The sequence below is a fragment of the Rana temporaria genome, chromosome 3, assembly GCF_905171775.1.
Source record: "Rana temporaria chromosome 3, aRanTem1.1, whole genome shotgun sequence".
Lineage (NCBI taxonomy): Eukaryota > Metazoa > Chordata > Amphibia > Anura > Ranidae > Rana > Rana temporaria.
Genome location: NC_053491.1, coordinates 416,161,630 through 416,182,165, shown reverse-complemented (window position 1 = coordinate 416,182,165; position 20,536 = coordinate 416,161,630). Strand labels below are relative to the sequence as shown.

The 20,536-nt window shown below is 43.2% G+C and overlaps 1 protein-coding gene across 1 annotated transcript in view; it reads left to right on the top strand.

Annotated features, from left to right (window-relative positions):
* LOC120933099 (zinc metalloproteinase-disintegrin-like VLAIP-B) overlaps window positions 1–20,536 on the top strand; it is an 89,808-nt gene that overhangs the window by 16,595 nt on the left and 52,677 nt on the right. Inside the window, exons 2-4 of the mRNA XM_040346098.1 lie at window positions 5,210–5,292; window positions 9,005–9,081; window positions 18,807–18,885. Of these exons, the coding sequence (XP_040202032.1) occupies window positions 5,210–5,292; window positions 9,005–9,081; window positions 18,807–18,885 (239 nt within the window). The remainder of the gene's footprint in view (window positions 1–5,209; window positions 5,293–9,004; window positions 9,082–18,806; window positions 18,886–20,536) is intronic.

The following is a 20,536-nucleotide window of genomic DNA, read 5'->3' as shown; positions in this document are numbered from 1 at the left end:
ATAGGAGTATGGGGGTCCGGGTACGGCCTTGGGGTACATGTATCAATGCAATTTTTTTTTTTTTAAATGATCCATTTTTCAGGAGCAGTGATTATAATTATGCTTAAAGTGCAACAATAAAAATGAACAATTCCTCTAAATATAGTGCCTGGGGGGTCCCCTTAGTCAGCCTGTAAAGTGGCGCATGTGTATCATGAATAGAACATGCTGCTGCAAAAAAGAAATTTATAAAGAAAAAAAGGGCAAATCACACATACATTGACTCACAGTTGCAATTGCTGGCTCCTGGCTATTGAAAAAAAAAGCAAAAAAACTTAGTGCCCCCACCCCCACAGTCCATACCAGACCCCTCAGTCTCTACCCCCCTCCCATCCCAAATCAACTTGTCCCCATCTTACCCTGACCGGTGGTTGTGGTGGCATGCAGGCGGAGTGGTTATCAGAATCTGGAAGCCCCCAATGAATCCAAAGGATCTGGAATGGAGTAGGGGAGGGGGACCCCCACACCATTTTTTATTTATTTTTTATTGGCAGCTTTTTTTTTTTATTCAGCTGTCAGCACGGAAGCCCATTGACAGCTAATGACTCATCAGTTCATAAGGACGCTGGCTTCCCAGCCCCGCTCCTTAACAATCGGCTTTTACTACGCCCTAGTTGGGCGCAGTGCGCAGTGCATTTGGCAGGGCGAACACCCTGGGCTGGGAAACAGACAGTTTCCATCGTCCGGTGACCTTGTCAGTTTAATTCCAGGACATTGTATTCTCCTTCGAATAAAGGTGCCCGGGACTCGGAACAGACCTGCAAAATGCGGGACTGTCCCGGGCAATCCAGAACACGTGTTCAGCCTACGCTGCCTCTCCCCCCAAAAGTACCTAATGTGGCAGTGGAGGGGGGTGCAAACAAACAGAATGCTCACTTTTGGGTGAAGTTCCGGTTCACCCTATCGACGGGAAAAAAAAAAAAAATTTTTTCTTTTACCATCGAGACAGGCATTGTAGCGCGAGCTACAGTATGCCTGTCCCGAATTTTTTACCCCCGTACTCACCTTGTAGTCGTCCATCGAAGATACCGGGGAATGGGCGTGCCTCTGGAGACGGAGGATGATTGACGGCCGGCTCTGGCGCGTCACGCTTCTCCGGAAATAGCCGAAATAGGCTTGGTCTTCACGACGCGTGCGCATAGCCTGTGCGCAGGCGCCGTGAAGAGCCGAGACCTACTCCGGCTGTCTTCGGGGAGAGTGACGTGCCAGGGCCGGCCGTCAATCATCCTCCCTCTCCATAGGCACGCCCATTCCCCGCGGGAGCCGAAATCTACGATGGACGACTACAAGGTGAGTACGGGGTTAAAAAAATCGGGACAGGCATACTGTAGCTCGCGCTACAATGCCTGTCTCGATGGTAACATCATGGGATTGTGGGTGAACTACCGCTTTAAGAATCTGTTACTGCCATTGTGGCAGGTTCCTAAAGTGGTGGCAGATAGCACTACTGAAATTTGTCACCCCTGTTGTTAATGTTGCCAAATATGACACAAATGGTTGTCTGAATTGGGTGCAGATAGGAAACCACTGCAGGAAAGATTGAGGGATTTCCTCTGACTTGTTCTGTCTAAGTCTAGACAGGAATTGGGGAAATTTCCCTTTACGTGTTCTGTCTGACCCTTATCAAAAAGAAAGGAAGTTCATTCGTTGTAAAGCTGAACGAGGGCTTTATCCTTCCCCATTCTATCCAAAACTGTAGTGCAATATAATATGTTTTGTCTAAGATGAACTTCAGCTTTACCTACAGTCTTGCACAGTTGTACAAGCTCCTCTCCTGTAATGAAATCACATATTCTGATTTCACTGCACACTGTGAGAAGCTGGGGAATTATTGGGATCATTTTTATTCTTATTACAAGGAATGTAAACAATCCTTGTAATAGAAAAAACGCATGATATGACCCCTTTAGGCCCCGTACACACGATAGAATCCATCCGCTGAAATTTCCCAATTCCAGCAGATAAAAATTTGTAGACATGTCTACAAATCTATCCGCTTGAATCGATCCCAACGGATTGATCCGCTGGTCTGTACAGACTCACCGGATCAATCCGTCCGAAGGGATCCCCCGCATGCGTCGTAATGATTCGACGCATGCGTGGAATTCCTTATATGACAGCGTCGTGCTCGTCGCCGCGTCATCATCGCGGCGACGGCGCGACACGTCATCACGAGGGGATTTCGGCGCGGATTTCGATCCTATGGTGAGTACACTCCATCGGATCCAAATCCGCTGAAATCCTTGAGAGGATTTATCTGCGGAAACGGTCCGCTGGACCGTATCCGCGGATAAATCCTCTCGTGTGTACTAGGCCTTAATGTGAGATCTGGAGTAAAAAATACCATAACAACAATATTTAACAACAAAGTAGCGATGTATATCCACAGTGGGCGGAATACCAAAGTCACATTCATTGTATTAAAGCGATATTAAATCAAAAATATATATATTGCAGCTTTCCAATCATTAAATATGATGTCTGCATTTTTATTTTTAGGCTTTTTTTCCCCCAGTGATCTGGTCAGTAAGGCCTCTTTCACATTTGAGCGGGAGCCGCGGTGGCGGTATAGCGGTGCTAAAAATAGCGGTGCTATACCGCCGGGATTGCCGTGGGAATCGGCCGCTAGCGGTGCGGTATCAACCCCCGCTAGCGGCCGATAAAGGGTTAATACCTTTATCGACCGCCTCTGCAGAGGCGCATTGCGGGCGGTATTGCCGCGGTTTCCCATTGTTTTAAATGGGAAGGAGCGGTATACACGCCGCTCCTCTCACCGCTCCAAAGATGCTGCTGACAGGAGATTTTTTTTTCTCTCCCGCCAGCGCATCGCCTCAGTGTGAAAGCCCTCGGGCTTTCACATTGAGTAGTCAGTGAAGGAGTTTTTCAGGCGGTATAGCAGCGCTATTTTTAGCGCTGTACCGCCTGAAAAACTCCTCAGTGTGAAAGGGGTCTTACACACCTCCTGCATTAGAGCGCTACACTCTGGATGAATGCGAACAGTAGGCACCTCTGGACAGCAGCATTGTCAGTCTGGGAGTAGGTGGGGATGTAGGGGGCGGAGTGTTAGATGGATTAGCAGATTTAGATAATTAGTTATAATAATAAGATCACTTATAATTATGACCAATTATTTTTTGTGTATTAATTCTATTATGGCCCATGTAACTGGGGGCATGGAAGAGGTGCATCCTTTGCCTTCATACTTTTCTTTTTCTCAGCTCAGAAAGTTGAGAAATATGCAAATAGGTCAAAATATCATCTCATGAGTCTGAGTATTTTTCTTCGTCTCAGTTTTAAGAGAAACAAAATGTTACTCCAGCTCCACTGCCAATATAAGAGTCCACCAACTGTGATCCGGTGCTCTAGCCAGGGCGTTCAGACCTCACAGGTGCGATACTTGAATCAGGAAGGCTGACAACTTGGATGCTCTTGAATAAAAGTACATTATTTGTTACATGGATACACGGTTAAAGGCTATATGCTAACCCATTTTGGCTATGAAGCCTTCATCAATGATTTGTTGAAGGCGTCAAAACCGAAACGTGCCAGTTTTTAGTCTGTACCCGTGTATCCATGTACAGGGCCGCTGATAGGGGGGCACCACCGGTTCTCTTACAGGGGACCCAAGCAAACAGGGAGGGGGATCAGTGATAGACATCAATTGTGTCTCTCTTCTTTCAGCAGCTGAAAGCTGGTCTCTCCCCCTCTCTCTGGTGCCAGCTTTTACCTACTAAGAAAGAGACAGTCGTCCCTCACTAATCCCCCTCCCTGTGTGCCCCCCTTTCAGCGCTGGCTCTAGAATATTGCCCTGCCATTCACAGCATGCAGCACTTTAGCTGCTGACTTTTAAATGGGTGGAACTCTACTTTAACTTTAAATTTAAAAAAAAAAAAAGTTTTTATTTTTTTCTGTAAATTTCTTTGTAAATAAGTATGTTTTCTCTTTCAATTACGGGCACTGATATGGCGGCACTGATGAGATGGCACTGATGGACATCGATGAGGTAGTACTGACGGGCACAGATAAGGTGGCACTGATTGGCGGCGCTGGTATGCGGCACTGATGGGCACACATAGGCGGCACTGATGGGCACACATAGGCGGCACTGATGGGCACATAGGCGGCACTGATGGGCACATAGGCGGCACTGATGGGCACTCATGGGCGGCACTGATGGGCACTCATAGGCAGCACAGATGGGCACTCATGGGTGGCACTTATGGGTGGCACTGATGGATACTTATGGGTGGCACAGATGGGCACTGATAGATGGTCATTGGGCATGGATGGGCACTGTGGGGTGGCACTGATGGACACTGTGGGGTGGCACTGATGGACACTGTGGGGCGGCACTTACTTTTCCTATGTTGCCAGTCTTACCATCTTTTTTTATTTTTTAATGGTTGTGTTTTTTTTTTTTTTAGACTTTTTTTTTTTTTTTTTTTGAGACTTTGTTTTTTGTTGTTGCCCTTCCCTGGTGGTCCAGGGTGGGCTTCCCTGGTGGTCCAGTGTGGCGATCTGAGGGGGGGCTGCGCTGATAAACAATCAGCGCAAACCCCCCCTGTCAGGAGAGCCGCCGATCGGCTATCCTCTACTCGCGTCTGTCAGACGCGAGTGAGGAAGAGCCGTCAACGGCTCTTCTTGTTTACATCGTGATCAGCTGTGGTTGGACACAGCTGATCACGTGGTAAAGAGTCTCCGCGAGAGACTCTTTACCGAGATCGGTGTTGCGGGGTGTCAGACTGACACCCTGCAACAACGATCGCCGCGATGCGCGCCCCCGGGGGCGCGCAGCGGCTCAGAATCCTGAGGACGTCATATGATGTCCGGTCAGGATTCTACAACCACTTTGCCGACGTCAATTTGTCATTGGCGGGCGGCAAGTGGTTAAGGGAGCCTTTTTAGGAAAAAAGTACCATCTTATGCACTCTTTCTTATAAATACCATTGGTAATATTTCCCAATTTTACTGACTTAGCCAGTAAAATTCTGGCCAGGTAGCAACCATACCTACTGAGGCTTTAGGCAACACGCACATGAATAGGACACTTGATAAACCACAAGGTACCTGCATCGGCTGGATAACTATGTACATGGGTCTTGGCTTATACTGACTAATAAAACTTATGGTCAGAAACTAATGTTGTGGGTTTTTTTTTGTTCTTCCTTAGAAATACATGGACTCCCAAGAGGGCAGAAGTATGAAGTTGTCTTTCCAGAGAAAATCCATTCTTGGCACAAGAGGGACACAGATGTAAGTGATACCTACATAATTATGCTATCTGATATCCGATCTGCACCAATCAGTTTCTAGTTACACATTTTACTCTGATCTGTCTTGTGTTAAAGTAGAAATAAATATCTAAATTGAATAGTATATCAACTATGCCACTGATAAGATCAGCTGATTTTGCTTGAAAATCTAGACACAAGATTCACTTCTGGAAACCAAGGCACTGTTACCTTGGTACAGTGGCGGCTGGTGCTCAAAATTTTTGGGGGGGGCGCAAACAAACAAAAAAAAACAATTGCAGCCTCACTGTGCCCATCAATTGTCGCCACTGTGCCCATTTGTTTTACCCTTGGGCACAAAGTGGTTAATCTCCAGCGAAGTCCTAGACTCACTCCTATTAATCTTTGGAACTGAGCTTGATAACAAAAATCAAATATTTGCATTTCATGTCTGATAAGTGATAACCAGTGCCTTGCTTTGATGCTAATGCCCTAGTACAAAAGTGGGGTATGCCTGTATAGCTTTTTAATATATCTGAATTCAATTTTACATTACATTTCAGTAAAACTTAAAGCTAAACTGCAGTTTTACCTGTGTATTCTTGCACAGTTATACAGGCACCTCTCCTGTACTGAAATTACTTATTATGATTTCATTGTACACTGTGAGCTTCTCACTGTATGTACTAGAAACTGTGGCAAGGCAGATAGACCCCACCTCATTTCTTGGATGGGGACATCCAGTATCATCCAGCCTTTTCCTCCAGCCTGACTTCCCCTGGTCTACCCATTTCATTCATTGGATTTTTAGCTCTTTCAATTATAGAGGCTCAACATTACATGTGGATGTCACCTAGGGCAGTCTACATGCAACTGCAGGCTGCCTAGAAATGCCCACTTCTTTAGACTAACATCCACTTATCAAGGCATTTTAATATTAGCATAACTTCTCTTATCCGCCACCCAACTGCTTGCATTAAGGCTAGAGGCTCTTGAAATAGAGTACTGATATAGGGTAGTGTGGTGTTTTCAGGAAGCTGTTTACCGCACCCTACCAGCCGCTCTCACCAGCCATCATTTACCTGCCTCCCTTAGGCCAGCCATACACGATTCGAATCTCAGCTGGTTCAGCAGGTCCTGGCCAAGAATCAAACCGTTAATAGATTGATTGATGAACTTGTGTACAACCAGCCTGCCAGATTTTCTTATGATTATCGCTAACGCCTGCTATAGCTAGCGATAATCACTGTCTTCTTCAAGCAGGGGCGGCTTCCCCCGCTAGCTCCTGCCCCTTTGCCAGGAGCAGACAATGGCTCAGCAGGAGGGTTTCCTCTGCCAACACTGCCTGTGTTGATAGGGGGAATCATGCAAAAAAAATTCCTGCAGCCACGGGTTGCAGGAAAGAAATTCCCACCGTATATGGCCTGCCTTAGAGAAGCACATCGATCCAGCGATGACATTACTGGTCTAATATTTGATACTGCATGTAATGAAAACAGAAAACAAGGTTTTATTTAAAAATGTCAGCAGCATGTTGGTGAGGATGGAAGGAAGGAACCAAGGATGGCAAAAAAGGAAAATATACGGTAATTAAGCTTTAATGCAAAGATTTAGCAGTCACACTGATTATTCTACTGTTGGCATAGCTCCCAACTGTCCATGAGGAACTGTCCCTGATTTGGAACAATGTCCCTCTGTCCCTCCTTACCTCCTCATTTGTCCCTCCATTTTGGTCTCATCTATATAGTTATTTAAAAAATGCACTTTTTATCTTTCAAAAATCATTCATCCAATTTCTAAATTGCTGAGTTTGGAAATATCAAAAGCCAATATAAAGCAATAATGGTGGTAAAAAAAAGCACTTGTGGGTTTAACCAGTCATCTTTTTATTAAATGTTTTTATTTTTGTATATTTCTCCTTTAAGTGTGTGTGGCGGGTGTATGTCCTATGCCTACATGCTTTTGCTAATAGGCGTCCCTCATTCCCATCTCAAAAAGTTGGGAGGTATGCTGTTGGGGAAACTCAGTAGCTGAATCACTGAAATGCAACTGTCACCTTCGTTACTGCTGTTGCTCCGTGTACTGCTCCCCCCCCCCCCCCCCCCAGCTCCTTTGCTCCTGAGACCACTTAAAAAAGAGGCAAAAAAAGGGTTTTATATTGTTTTTTATATTTATGCACATATGTTTTGCCTTTCATTTCTATTTTAAACTGTATGGCCTCGTACACAAGAGCGTTTTCCTCGGTCGTGTGTATGTTTTTCGTCGAGAAAACTGTCATGGATCTCGACGAGAAAAAATAAGAACATGTTCTCTTTTTTTCTCGTCAGGAGTCTCAATTTCCTCGTCGTGTTTCTCGTCGGGCTGGTTTACAACAAGAAACACGTTCGTGTGTATACTTAGAAACCCGCGCATGCTCAGAATAAAGTATGAGACGGGAGTGCACCTTCGGTAAAGGTAGCGTTCGTAATGGAGATGGTACATTCGTCACGCTGTAACAGACTGAAAAGCGCGAATCGTCTCTTACCAAACTTTTACTTAACACGCAGTAACATGAGATTAGCAAAAGCAGCCCCAAGGGTGGCGCCAGTGGAATCGAACTTCCCCTTTACGATCTACGTCACCGCGTTTGAGAACGACGAGATTTTGTCTTGACAGTGTGTATGCAAAGAAAGCTTGACAAGATTCTCGTCAAGCCTGACAAGAACCTCGTCGAGGAAAACGATGTTTCTTTTACGACGAGATTCTCGGTCGCGTGTACGAGGCCTAATGCCGCGTACACGCGATCATTTTTCGGCATGAAAAAAACATTGTTTTTTAAAAATGTCATTTAAAATGATTGTGTGGGCTTCACATCATTTTTTGGGTTCTGAAAAACGACAAAAAAAAAATTTGAACATGCTGCATTTTTTAACGACGTGTGTGGGCTAAAACGACGTTAAAAACCTGTGCATGGTCAGAAGCAAGTTATGAGACGGGAGCGCTCGTTCTGGTAAAACTACTGTTTGTAATGGAGTAAGCACATTCATCATGCTGTAACAGACAAAAAAGCGCGAATCGTCTTTTACTAACACGGAATCAGCTAAAGCAGCCCCAAGGGTGGCGTCATCCGCATGGAACTTCCCCTTTATAGTGCCGTTGTACGTGTTGTACGTCACCGCGCTTTGCTAGAGCATTTTTTTTAAAACGATGGTGTGTGGGCAACGTCGTTTTAATGATGAAGTTGGAAAAACTTAATTTTTTCTACATGCCGAAAAATGACGTTTTTTTTCATGCTGAAAATGATTGTGTGTACGCGGCATAAGGGTTGTCATACAAGGTGATTGTTTAAAATCACTTTAATAGCACAAGCATTGCAAAATCTTGATTGTCCAGAACTACATCTGAAAATACAAAATTAACACACTTGTTTTCTTGGCATGTTGGTAAGGGGAGGAGGAAAGAACAAGAGGAGGGATAATATACAAGTTTAAAATTTAGTTTTAAATTTGACATAAAAATCAAAGGCATGGATGACATTAAAAGCCTGAAAGAAATTCTATCCATTCTCCACACTATTCAAAACTAAAACCATGTTTTGGCTGGAGTTGGGTTTTAAGCTACAGGTGTATTGGACTGCTACTCATCCACCATGTTCTATGCTTAACATGGGCTACGGGAATACTGAGAAATAATACAATTTTATGTCTTTTTTTTTTTTTTTTTATTCATTGTCACTAAACATTTTGTGTCTCCAGAGCACGTATCCAGATCGGACCCAGTACAAGTTTTACATGGAGGGGAATCATGTACATTTACACCTCGAGAAGACAGAGTGAGTGACATCAGTCAGACACCTAAATATTTATTTATTCTTTATATGTGTTTGTATTCACTTAAAACATATTCACACAATACTAAGGATTTGTATCAAACTATTCTTTGTGCTTTGTCCTGCAGTGCACACAACTCTAAAGACCTGTACACACGATCGGTTCGTCTAAAGAAAATGGACGTTTTCATCGGACGAACCGATCGTGTGTGGGCCCCATCGTTTTTTTTCCCCATCGGTGAAAAGAAATAGAACATGTTTTACATTTTTCTTATGGTTAAAAAAACGATAGAAAAAAAAAAATCCACGCATGCTCGGAAGCATTGAACTTTTTCTCAGCACGTCGTTGTGTTTTACGTCACCGCTTTGGACACGATCGGATTTTTAACCGATGGTGTGTAGGCAAGACTGATGAAAGTCAGCTTCATCGGATATCTGATGAAAAAATCCATCGTTCTTCATCAGACGAACCGTTTGTGTGTACAGGGCATCAGTGTAATAAAACTAAGGGGCTCTTTTGTGATCTAACATTTTAACTTTAGGTCTACCCAAATCTGAAATTTTAGTTGGGTGGATGTTGTTTTATATGCTTTTAAAGAGCTATAGTGAAACGTTCTATTGTTTATGTTCCTAACTACAACTACTTGCAATGACATTTGTGGGAGGGATCCCAGATTCCCCACTAGATAGCCCAGTGTTTCTCAACTCCAGTCCTCGGGGCGCACCAACAGGTCATGTTTTCAGGATTTCCCTCAGATCAAACTGATGTGGTAATTACTAAGGCTGGGTTCACACTACTACACTACTTTCATCCTACTTTGCTCTGCTACATTGGTCCTACATTTATCCTACATTGGTCCTACATCCATCCTACTTTCATGAACAGGATACTACTTTGGTCCGACTTCAATGATATTCAATGGGCCTGAAGTAGGATCAATGTAGGACCAAAAGTAGTACAGGGAGCATTTTCAAAGTCGGACTGACTTGTGTAGGATGCTACAAGACGCTCTCATAGGGAAACATTGAACACAGAGCAAAGTAGGATGAAAGTAGTGTAGTAGTGTGAACCCAGCCTAAGGCAGTGAAACTGATAAAATCACCTGTGCACAATAATGGAAAGCCTGAAAACAAGACCTGTTGGTGCGCCCCGAGGACTGGAGTTGAGAAACACTGAGATAGCCTGTTAGATTATGAGCTCTTATGAGCAGGGCCCTCTAAACTCTCTTGTATTTTATTTTATTGTCTGCCTTTAAAGCGGTTGTAAACCCAAAAATAGATTTAAAATAAAAACCTGCAAGACAAAGCCATAATGAGCTAGTATGACTAGCATACTAGCTCATTATGCATTACTTGCCTTAGATCGAAGCCCCTGAAGCCGTCCTCATCTCCCTCTCCGGGCACAGACATCTCTCCGGAAGGTTACTACTGGGTATCGCCGCTCTGTCCCTCTGACTGGCCTGAGCGGTGATGACGTCACTCCGCGCATGCGCAGGAGCCGTGAAAGCCGGCATTATCCATTGATAAAACTGGCATTCTCAGTGCGCCTGTGCCGTTGTCTATGGCCCCCCAAGCAGCTTAGTATGTACACATTCTAAATACTCTAGTCCACTTTACATTAGACTGAGCATCACTTCTAAGTGTAGGATCAATGGTTTGTAGCAGGGTGAAAAATACCTGGGTGCCAGTCACTTTAAGAAGTTACACAGTGTATTTTAGGCAGAATAAAGTCAGGGAGGGGGCAAAAGGGTACCCGAAAACAAGCTAAATTATGCAATCTTCCAACTACATTCAATAAGAAATAAACCTTGAAATCAGGACTAATGATCTGAATTCTTCAGACTATAGATAACTTTAATATAGCACACTTGTTCCTTGGATAAGCTACCAGAACTTCTTGAAGGGCCTGCTGACAATAGATTCCACTAAGCTTACCAGGATGCACTTCTGCAGCAGTGATGCTTCAGTCCAGAAATATCTTCCTACATCTCTACAGTTAAAGAGGAAGTAAACCCTCTTAAAATAATCTGGGGAAAAAAAACACCTGCAAGAGAAAGGCATAATGAGCTAGTATGCTATGCATACTAGCTCATTATGAATTACTTACCTGAGATCGAAGCCCCCAAAGCGGTCCTCCTCCACCGCCCTAATGGGTGAAATGTAAGCAGTTCAAAGCCTTGTTGGCTTTATAGAATAAAGTTTAGCAAATTGTGACATCATTGGTATCCTGCAGTTTGTTCCTTCACAGCTTATGCTTCAGAACCTACATAAGATAAGAGACGGGGATGGAGGAGGGTTAGTCACTGACTCATAGCTTAAAAAACTAACTTGCCATAAACTTGTTTGAGGAGATTAAGGAAATGAAAAATCCAAACCCAACCACCCTGTACACACTTTCCTTTATCCCTATTCTAACGAGCACCAATCTCAGCACAATGTCCTGACTGCTTCCAATATTGTTAATACGACACATTCTTTAGCATGCTCCTGTCCCATGTAAAAAATACTGGGGTCTGGTGATTGGCTAACAGCCCCCAAGGGCTGCATTTTGGAAGCCAGGGGGTACCTCTTACTCTACCATACCTGGTAGTGTTTGTATTTTTACTAAATGGAGGAGTGGATCAAACACCTACTTTATTTGAGGTAGACCGAGACCATGTGATCTTTTCCTAGGCTTTAAGTCACTTAATTTTTCAAAAGCACAGCATTTGATAGTACTGATGTATTTAAATTTAAAAAAAGCATGCATCCCTTTTACACAAATTAAAAAAGTGAATTCTATAAATTATATCATCACAAAAAAAGAAGTTGGGGGAAAAACCTTAATATTAAACCAGCATGGAAAATCATAAAATCCAGTTCAATGTGAAAGCCTCGTACACATGATCCAATTGTTGGCCAACCGAGCGTCTAATTTTTGTCCAAAGGGTGTGTGCCTGGATCTTGTCTTGCATACTAATGGTGCACAATTGTCGGCCAACAGACACGAACATAGTGACGTACTACGAGGAATTTCAGCTCTTGAGCGGCACCCGTTGGGTTCCTTCTGCTAATTTCGTGTTTGGTGAACATTGACTCCAAGCATGTGTGTTTGTACTTTCCACTTTTGTGTGACGGATGAAAATCAGATAACACAACGTTGTCCACCGAAAATGTACTAGCCTGCAATCCCAAATTTGTTGGCCGAAAGTTAGGCCCCGTACACACGACCAGTTTTCTCGGCAGAATTCAGCAAGAAACTCGATGGGACACGTATTCTGCCGAGAAAACCGGTCGTGTGTACACTTTTCGCAGAGGAAACCGACGAGGATCTCGTCGGGCCAAAAAGAGAACATGTTCTCTATTTCCTCGTTGGGCAATGGGAAAATTTGGCTTGTCGAGATCCTCGGCGGCTTCACAAGGAACTCGAAGAGCAAAACGATGTGTTTTGCCCGTCGAGTTTCTCGGCCGTGTGTACGGGGCCTCAGACAACAATTGTCAGAAGGAGCTTACTAATGGTCAGATTTTAGGACAACAGTCTGTCAACAGACAATCCTCTGCCAACAATCAGATCGTGTGTACGAGGCTTTACATTTATGTCTATAAACCCAAGGAGATTTAATAGAAGCACGTCACGTCTCGTATGAGTCTAGCTGAAATCCTGGGTAACCTGTAACAGCTGAGCTGAGATGCAGAATATCTTTCATGGTTGGAGCTTTCTTGAAGCAAATTAGATCTCATTAATCTGAGATCCTACCCTTCTGGTAAGAGGTGTGTGTGTATGTGGAGATATCACCCTTCTAAGCACTAGTGTACACAGTGTCATCTGTTTTGAGCACAGATCAATTATTTGGACATTCGCTTTTACATTGGACTAATTACTTTGGGGCTGAATTTATAAGCTTTCTTTGCTGGTTTATTATTAAGGTTTTTTTATTTCAACTTCTTTTTTGTGATGGTATTTTTTTATAGTATTCACTTTTATTATTGGAGTAAGAGGGATGCGCACTTGCTTTTTTTTACACAAGTAACAGCACCTTTTTAGGTTAGGTATAATTAGGATAAGCGCAGGGTATTTTATAGTTCGGATACCGATGTATCCTCTTGATTTTCAAGAATAGGATTGTGGCATAGACAGCTGATTTTCCTTTTTTCATGATTTGGACATTGCAAACTGATGTAAATGGGTAATAGAAAATGATTTTAATAAAAAGAATGGCTGTGCTAAATTGGGACAATTGGTAACCCCAACAAGCACAGTGGCAGCATTGTTGTCTCTCTATAGATGTAAACCTAGTACAAAGCATTCAGTATGTCAGTGACTTGTCACCGGGAAAATGCCAAAGCTTGTATCTGCTGTGAAGGGATTATTTTAATAAATTGCACAATATACTGTACAGGATAATGACATTTCGGCTTTTTTCTTTACGTCACAGCCACCTACTCTTTCTCTGGTTGTATATTGTACTTCCTCATTCCACACTGTCTATCAAGCTATCAAATCAATATTCTAAAGAGAATTCTGTTTAAAAAAAAAATAATTACCTGCGATATAGTAAATGATGGCTGTGACAGATTATTATTATTATTATTATTATTATTATTATTATTATTATTATCCAGGATTTGTATAGCGCCAACAGTTTGCGCAGTGCTTTACAAAATGAGGGCAGACAGTACAGTTACAATACAAATCAATACAGGAGGGATAAGAGGACCCTGCTCATTAGAGCTTACAATCTAGAAGATGTTACCCGCTGAAAAATGTTCATTCTCCGCTCATGCAACTAGACCCTTAGGCTGGGTTCACACTTGTCCGACAACGGTCCTACATTGGGAGCTCATGTAGCATGACGTATGAAAATCAATGTTTCCCTATGAGAGCTGTCTTAACTGGTCCTACACAAGTTGGTTCGACTTTGAAAATGCTCCCTGTACTACTTTGGTCCTACATTGATCCTACTTCAGCCCATTGAATATCATTGAAGTCGGACCAAAGTAGGACCCTTGTCCTAACCATCTGACTTTGGACATCCGACATGTGATTACAGCAGCAGTAAAAAGAATTTATCTCACTCTGGGATTGTTTTGATTGGTCAAAGAACAAGTCAGACTATCACAAAGTCGGATCAAAGTAGTATCCTGTTCATGAAAGTAGGATGGATGTAGGACCAATGTAGGATCAATGTAGGACTAATGTAGGACCAATGTAGGATCAGTGTAGGACCAATGTAGCAGAGCAAAGTAGGATGAAAGTAGTGTAGTAGTGTGAACCCAGCCTCAGCACTGGTTGTGTGGTGTCTGACATAGGGTTCAGGAGGAGTCATCCACAGGAACACTCTGTCTGCTTTCCAAAAACCCTGTGACTGGCCTTTGAAGGGTGAAGATTTCCATCCAGGGGAAAGGGAGGGAAGAATTCCAAGCAGAGTGAGGAACGAAGATTTGTAGTGTTTAGAGGAGAAAAAGTCCCTTGTTCATCAATTAAAGCCCAAATTAACTTTAATTTTAAATCCACTAAATATTTTATAGTGCAATCTATGGTGCATCAAAACAAAATATGCACAAAAACTTTAATGAGGTATACATGGTCTGAAAATTGTCTGGTTCTCGTCTGGGACTTTCGGTCCCTGTTTACCACTGACTGTACAACAGCCATTCTGATAACCACTTCTGTCAAACGATCATGCTGGAAAACCAGCATTTGACCAGCTCTTGCATCCAATGGCTACAACCCCACCCATCCGTAAACACTAAGGCAGGACATTGATCAGGTAGGTTAGATAACCTTCTCTGATTGATTTTTTCCCTATGAGTTAAACAGAGCAAGTTTCATTTCTCAGTGCCTCTTATCTGTTCCCCTCTAGGATTCTCTTAGCTACATGTTCCTGTCCATATACTCTTCGACCAATTCCATTGCCTAGCTGAAGTGTTTCAAATTTACATCCAACTGTTCTCATAGGATCATAGACAACCTACCTCTTGCTACTCTATCATATCTGTAAATGTTTAGGTCATGAAAATCACAAAACCAATTAATTGAGGGTCAGTAGGAAAAATGCACCAAACATTGGTGGCTAACAGACAGCTAAAAAGATAATTGGTGTCATGCCACTGGCTCTGCCAAGTGGAGTTGGCTCTGGAACTATGCAGGCAACATCAAAGGTCTATTAGCCACAGGTCAAGAAGCCCATAGCAACCTCTGGAGGAAACCTAGGGTTCCACAGAACCCTTACTGAGACAACGGCTGATCCTTTATAAAGCCCAGAAGACAGGGAGCTATACAGTCAGTTTTAGCAATGACCCCTATTCTGCTAATAAATGGAGTAACAGAAAAAAGCTGTTATACTGTATTGTGATATGGCACAAAATATCTAAAAAATGTATTGATAAATCTATGAACTGAGTATGGCATTAAGATATGGATTAAATTGTTTTACAGGTCATGGGACTATTCAGATTCATGTGCTAATGATCAGGGTTGCAAAACATGACAACAGAATTGAATGATAACCACACATGCACAATAGTTATCAAGAGTAATGTTTGACAGATTGGATAAAAATGTGTTTACAAATTAATAATTTATATGTTTGGCTACCTGGAGGTATTATGGGTCTTAGGAAACAAACATTTTCTTTTTCCCCCCTGAATGACACTGTCATAAAAACTAACTACAATTATAACCGTTTACCTTGTGTTTTATACTTAGTGTTAGTGGTGCTGATTGGCATCTCACTGATCTATAAACGTCACTTTCACTCGTATCTCTTGTTAAATATTAACTCTGCTTTCAGGTTTGTCTGCATTCTTGTTAGTATAAATCATTTTTTTTTTACTGCTTATAAATGTGTTTTTGAATGATAAGTACAGCTACATATAATATGATTTTGCTAAGGACTTTGTAAAATGACTTTAAAGTAGGACTATGGCCTTGCACTAAAACATGTCTGTATTGCAGCACTATGCAATGCATGAGGCCCCGTACACACGGCCGAGGAACTCGACGTGCCAAACACATCGAGTTCCTCGGCGAGTTCAGCCCTGAAGCCGCCGAGGAGCTCGGCGGGCCGAGTTATCCCATAGAACAACGAGAAAATAGAGAACATGTTCTCTATTTTCTCGACGAGTTCCTCGGCGGCTCCATCGGGCCGAAAGTGTACACACGACATAGTTTCTCGGCAGAATCCGGCTCTGACCGAGTTTCTCGCTGAATTCTGCCGAGAAACTCTGTCGTGTATACGGGGCCTTACAGTCCGCCTGCAAGGTTCCACAAATACTTATTAGACCTGCTGGTAAAGTCCATCTAATGCATCTTCCTGTGATAATGTGGCAACAATGCTGCAATGCTCCTGAATTGACAGTAGAGTTGCCACTCATGTAGGCTGTGTCTGCTTGCACTACATTAGGATTAGAAGATGTTGCAGGTGTTGGGCATATGGTGCATTATGTGGCCTGTTGATTTGTTGACAAGCCTTGTGTACCCTTGGAATGTCTCTGCCGAGAAGCAGGAGAATATTGACATTTCTGTCAAGAGCTGGCATGCAGTCAGCTATGCCTCTCAAGTTAGAGTTATGAGAGGAAGCTGCAGGAGTAGGGATCTCCTCTGTGTTGGTTAAAATCTGCTGGCACTCGATGGGAGTGGAAAAAAGTATTTCTACACTGCCATCCAGGGGAGCTATTGGAAGACCAGTGGCTTCCCTGTCTAAAATTTCTGTAATGCCAGCATAGATGTGCAGATTATATGTAAGGCATCTCCTGTTATTTTTAACAGGTCTAAAAGTTTTGATCTTGCAAGAGACCTGTTGCAATTACCACCTAGGACAGTATACAGTCTTTTCAGGTTGACCCTTAAGGTATACATGAACTAAGCATATTTTGGCACAAAATTTGTCGGCAGTCCTTCTCCACAGACATCTGTGCATTTAGAAAAAACTGGGGCTTGAGGCAATGTTTGGGCTGTGCTCCTCCTGCCATGCTTTGCCTCGGGAGGATTACCTGTGGAATGAGTGGAACTGTCTTGAAGTAGATGAAGTGCTTGCATGTGATCATCACTGTCACATTCTATGCACTTAACAGTAGCCTTACAGTCTTTAATATGGTGTTCAGTGGAAGCTAAGCATTTGAAATGTATTTATTTTTTTAAAGCTCTTCGCCTACTTGCAACATTTTTTTTGAAGACAATACATTTCCTAAGCAGGTGGCGTTTGTTATATATGGATATTTGGTGATTTAGATGCTCAATTTTCTTGTCTTGATCAGCTTTTCAGGGACTGGAGTACGTTCAGGTAGACTGTCAGTCCTTTTCACAGACCGCTTTGGTCTCCATGTAAAATGTGTGAGCTTGCAAGCCTTGGGGAAGGTGAACCAAGAGGGTTGGACTCCCTAAAGGAGCATCTGCAAATCTCTTAATTTATTCTCAGAAGTAGGAAAGAAAACTTTGTTTTCTTTCTTGTACCTTGATTCAAGTGATGCCCATTTTTCCTGTATACCATAAGGTAACTTGGGGACTATTGGGTTGACCCCTCAAGCTGTATCTAGGTAACCGAGGCTGGGTAGGTAGGTATCAGCTTTGGCGAGTTGAAGCTACAAAAGAAGGTCACTGAGCTCTTGAAAGTTTAGACTGTCTTTGCTAGATATTTTTGGGAATTTTAGCAACCTTTTAAATAAAGCATTCTCAATGGCTTCTGGGCTGCTGAAGCCACACTCAAGTCTGTCCCAAGCAGTGCTAAGAGCTGCGGCAGGTTTGTCAATGTGAACAGCTTCAAGCCATTCGATTTCAGCAGATTGATAAGCAGATCTAGTTCTTCTGTAGTTCTGACAGCCCCCTCGCATGGACGGGAGAGGAGAGAGTGCTGGTCTGCTCATCCTTCTCCCACCCCTCTCCTCATCATTCTGCCCTGCCTACACTCCAATCCCTAGCAGTGCTGTTCCTCCGCAAAGAGGATGTGTGGGCAGTAAGTTTGTTGGCTTTGATCATTTAGCTGTTGGGCTTCAAATAATGCTTGAGCCTCCATCGTGGGTGAGTGGGCTCCCCCTTACATCAGGGTTCCCCTTTACAGTCCACAGCATCCCGCCTTACTTTAGAGCCCCCCCCTAAATCAGGGTTCCCAGAGTCCACAAAGCTCCTTATTTCCATAGGCTTAGATGGTAAGGGGGACTCTGATGTAGGGGGGGATCTACAGACACTAATGCTACAGAAGACTGTCAGACTGTAGACCTACCAGATGAAATTACCTGTGGTGTGTCTGGGGCATGGAGACTTGCTGTAGAAGACAGAGACTTGGAGGATATTACTCAAGATTGCTAGAGATCACTACTAATTTAGCCCCTTTGATATTGAGTGCTTTCACTGCTGGCTGCTGAGGTTGAGACACACAACAATTGTCAAGGAACCACAGGCTGAGCACCAGAGGTGTGGAGCCAGCACTCCTAGCTTTGTGCTAACAGCTCACAAAAGATTGATTTCAGCAAACATGGCCTTTTAACATAACACAGGGAGTGATGGCTCTGTACAGGCATGTTAATTTGCTCTGAAAGGGGACTTGTGGGTGAGAGGTCATTAGTAAAATAAGTAGTTCCTGGTCTCTAATGACCATGAACTACACCTAGGCAGCGCTTCAGAGCAAACACACAGACAACACGTCCTGTCATTAATTTATGCTTGTTCGTTATGTGCCAGTCTTATGAAATGCAAACAGTTACATGTCTATACAATTGTTAATGTTTTTCTTCTTTGCTATCATCTACAGAGGATTGTTAGCAAAAAATTACACAGAGACCACATATCTGGATAATGGGACTCGAGTGACAACCAGCCCAGAGAATCAGGTACGCAGGGAATTATATGTTCTGTATATGTGACTGTTCTATAATGAGATCTAGTGGTTTGTTCATAAATGATTAACCTTCTTGAGGATAGACGTTCACTATAAATCCAATACCCAGTGTCCTTTAAATTATCTCTTTATATATCCTGCAGCTCCCAGACACTGTCAGCATTACGCTACCTATAATAGAAAAAAAAAATGATTCCATTATTCCAGCATACAAACACCTACATTAATGTAGGTGAATGGATCCTTGTACAGTTGCTCTTACAAAATTGGAAATGTACAACAATTTGATTTTATGGATTTGTAGAAAGCTGGAGTATTAGTGGAACAGTTGACCATGGCAGATTTCCTGCTTGATTTTAAAGATAAAATACCAGTTGGTTACTCAGGTATACAGAAATAGATTATGCAAACCAGGCTCCTCCGATTACTAAAGTATCACTTTTGTATGAACCAACATTTTAAAGATGGGGCGGGGTAAATGTGTAGGAAAAACCCAATTGTTTGGTAACCTGCGCATAATGGCTCTGTAGTGTGCCCTTCTCATGCAGTGCCTGTGCTCCTCCTTGTTATTCTGTCTCCACTGTTGACCACTTCTGTTGTTCCTCTGGGTCTGGCCTCCTCTAGGTCTGCCATATCCTATTGGGCAGTCACTGATAATGTACACTTAGCTAAATGTTTGCCATCTTAGGCCCTGTACACACGACCGAACATGTCTGCTGAAACTGGTCCGCGGACCAGTTTCAGCAGACATGTTCGGTCGTGTGTACGTCCGATCGGACAGGATTCCAGCGTACATTTGCCCGCCAGACCGTTTTCGAGCGGACAAATGTTTCTAAACTTGCTTAGAAACATGCCCGCTGGAATCCTGTCCGAGCGGCCGCCATCCCTCGCATGCGTCGAATGACTTCGACGCATGGGTGGAAGCATTGACCTTTCAGCGTCGTGCACGTCGCCGCGTCATAGTCGCGGTGACGGCGCAAACACGTCACCGCGCTGTCTGTCCACGCGGATTGTCTCTCATTTCTGTATGATGGTGTGTACAGCCATCATACAGAAATCTCCGGGCGGGCATGTCCGCTGAAAACGGTACGGTGGACCGTTTTCAGCGGACATGTTTGCCCGTGTGTACAAGGCCTTACAGACTAATCTGCACATGTGTTACAGGCAGTGTATAGAAAGTAAAATGTTGCTAGATGCAAGACGATTATGTTTTTTGTCAGAATAGAAAATGTATTTATCTTCTGCCAAAAAACTACATCCAAACAATTATTTTTAATATTGGGACTTTAGTTTCAGTTGTGTATATTGCACACAAACTGTACTATTGGATTGTAATTTTTGTGGCCAACCTTAAATACAGGGCCAGATTCTCGTAGATCTCCGGCGGGGTAACGTATCTCCTTTACGTTACTCCGCCGCAAGTTTTACGGGCAGGTGGCTGATTCACAAACCACTTACCAGTAAACTTGCGGCGGCGTCGCGTAAAGTCCACCCGCGCAAGCCCTCTTAATTCAAATGATCCTGGTAGGGGGCGTGGATCATTTAAATTAGGCGCGCTCCCGCGCCGACGTGCATTGCGCTAAATGACGTCGCACAGACGTCATTTGTTTTAATGTTAACGTAAATGGCGTCCAGCGCCATTC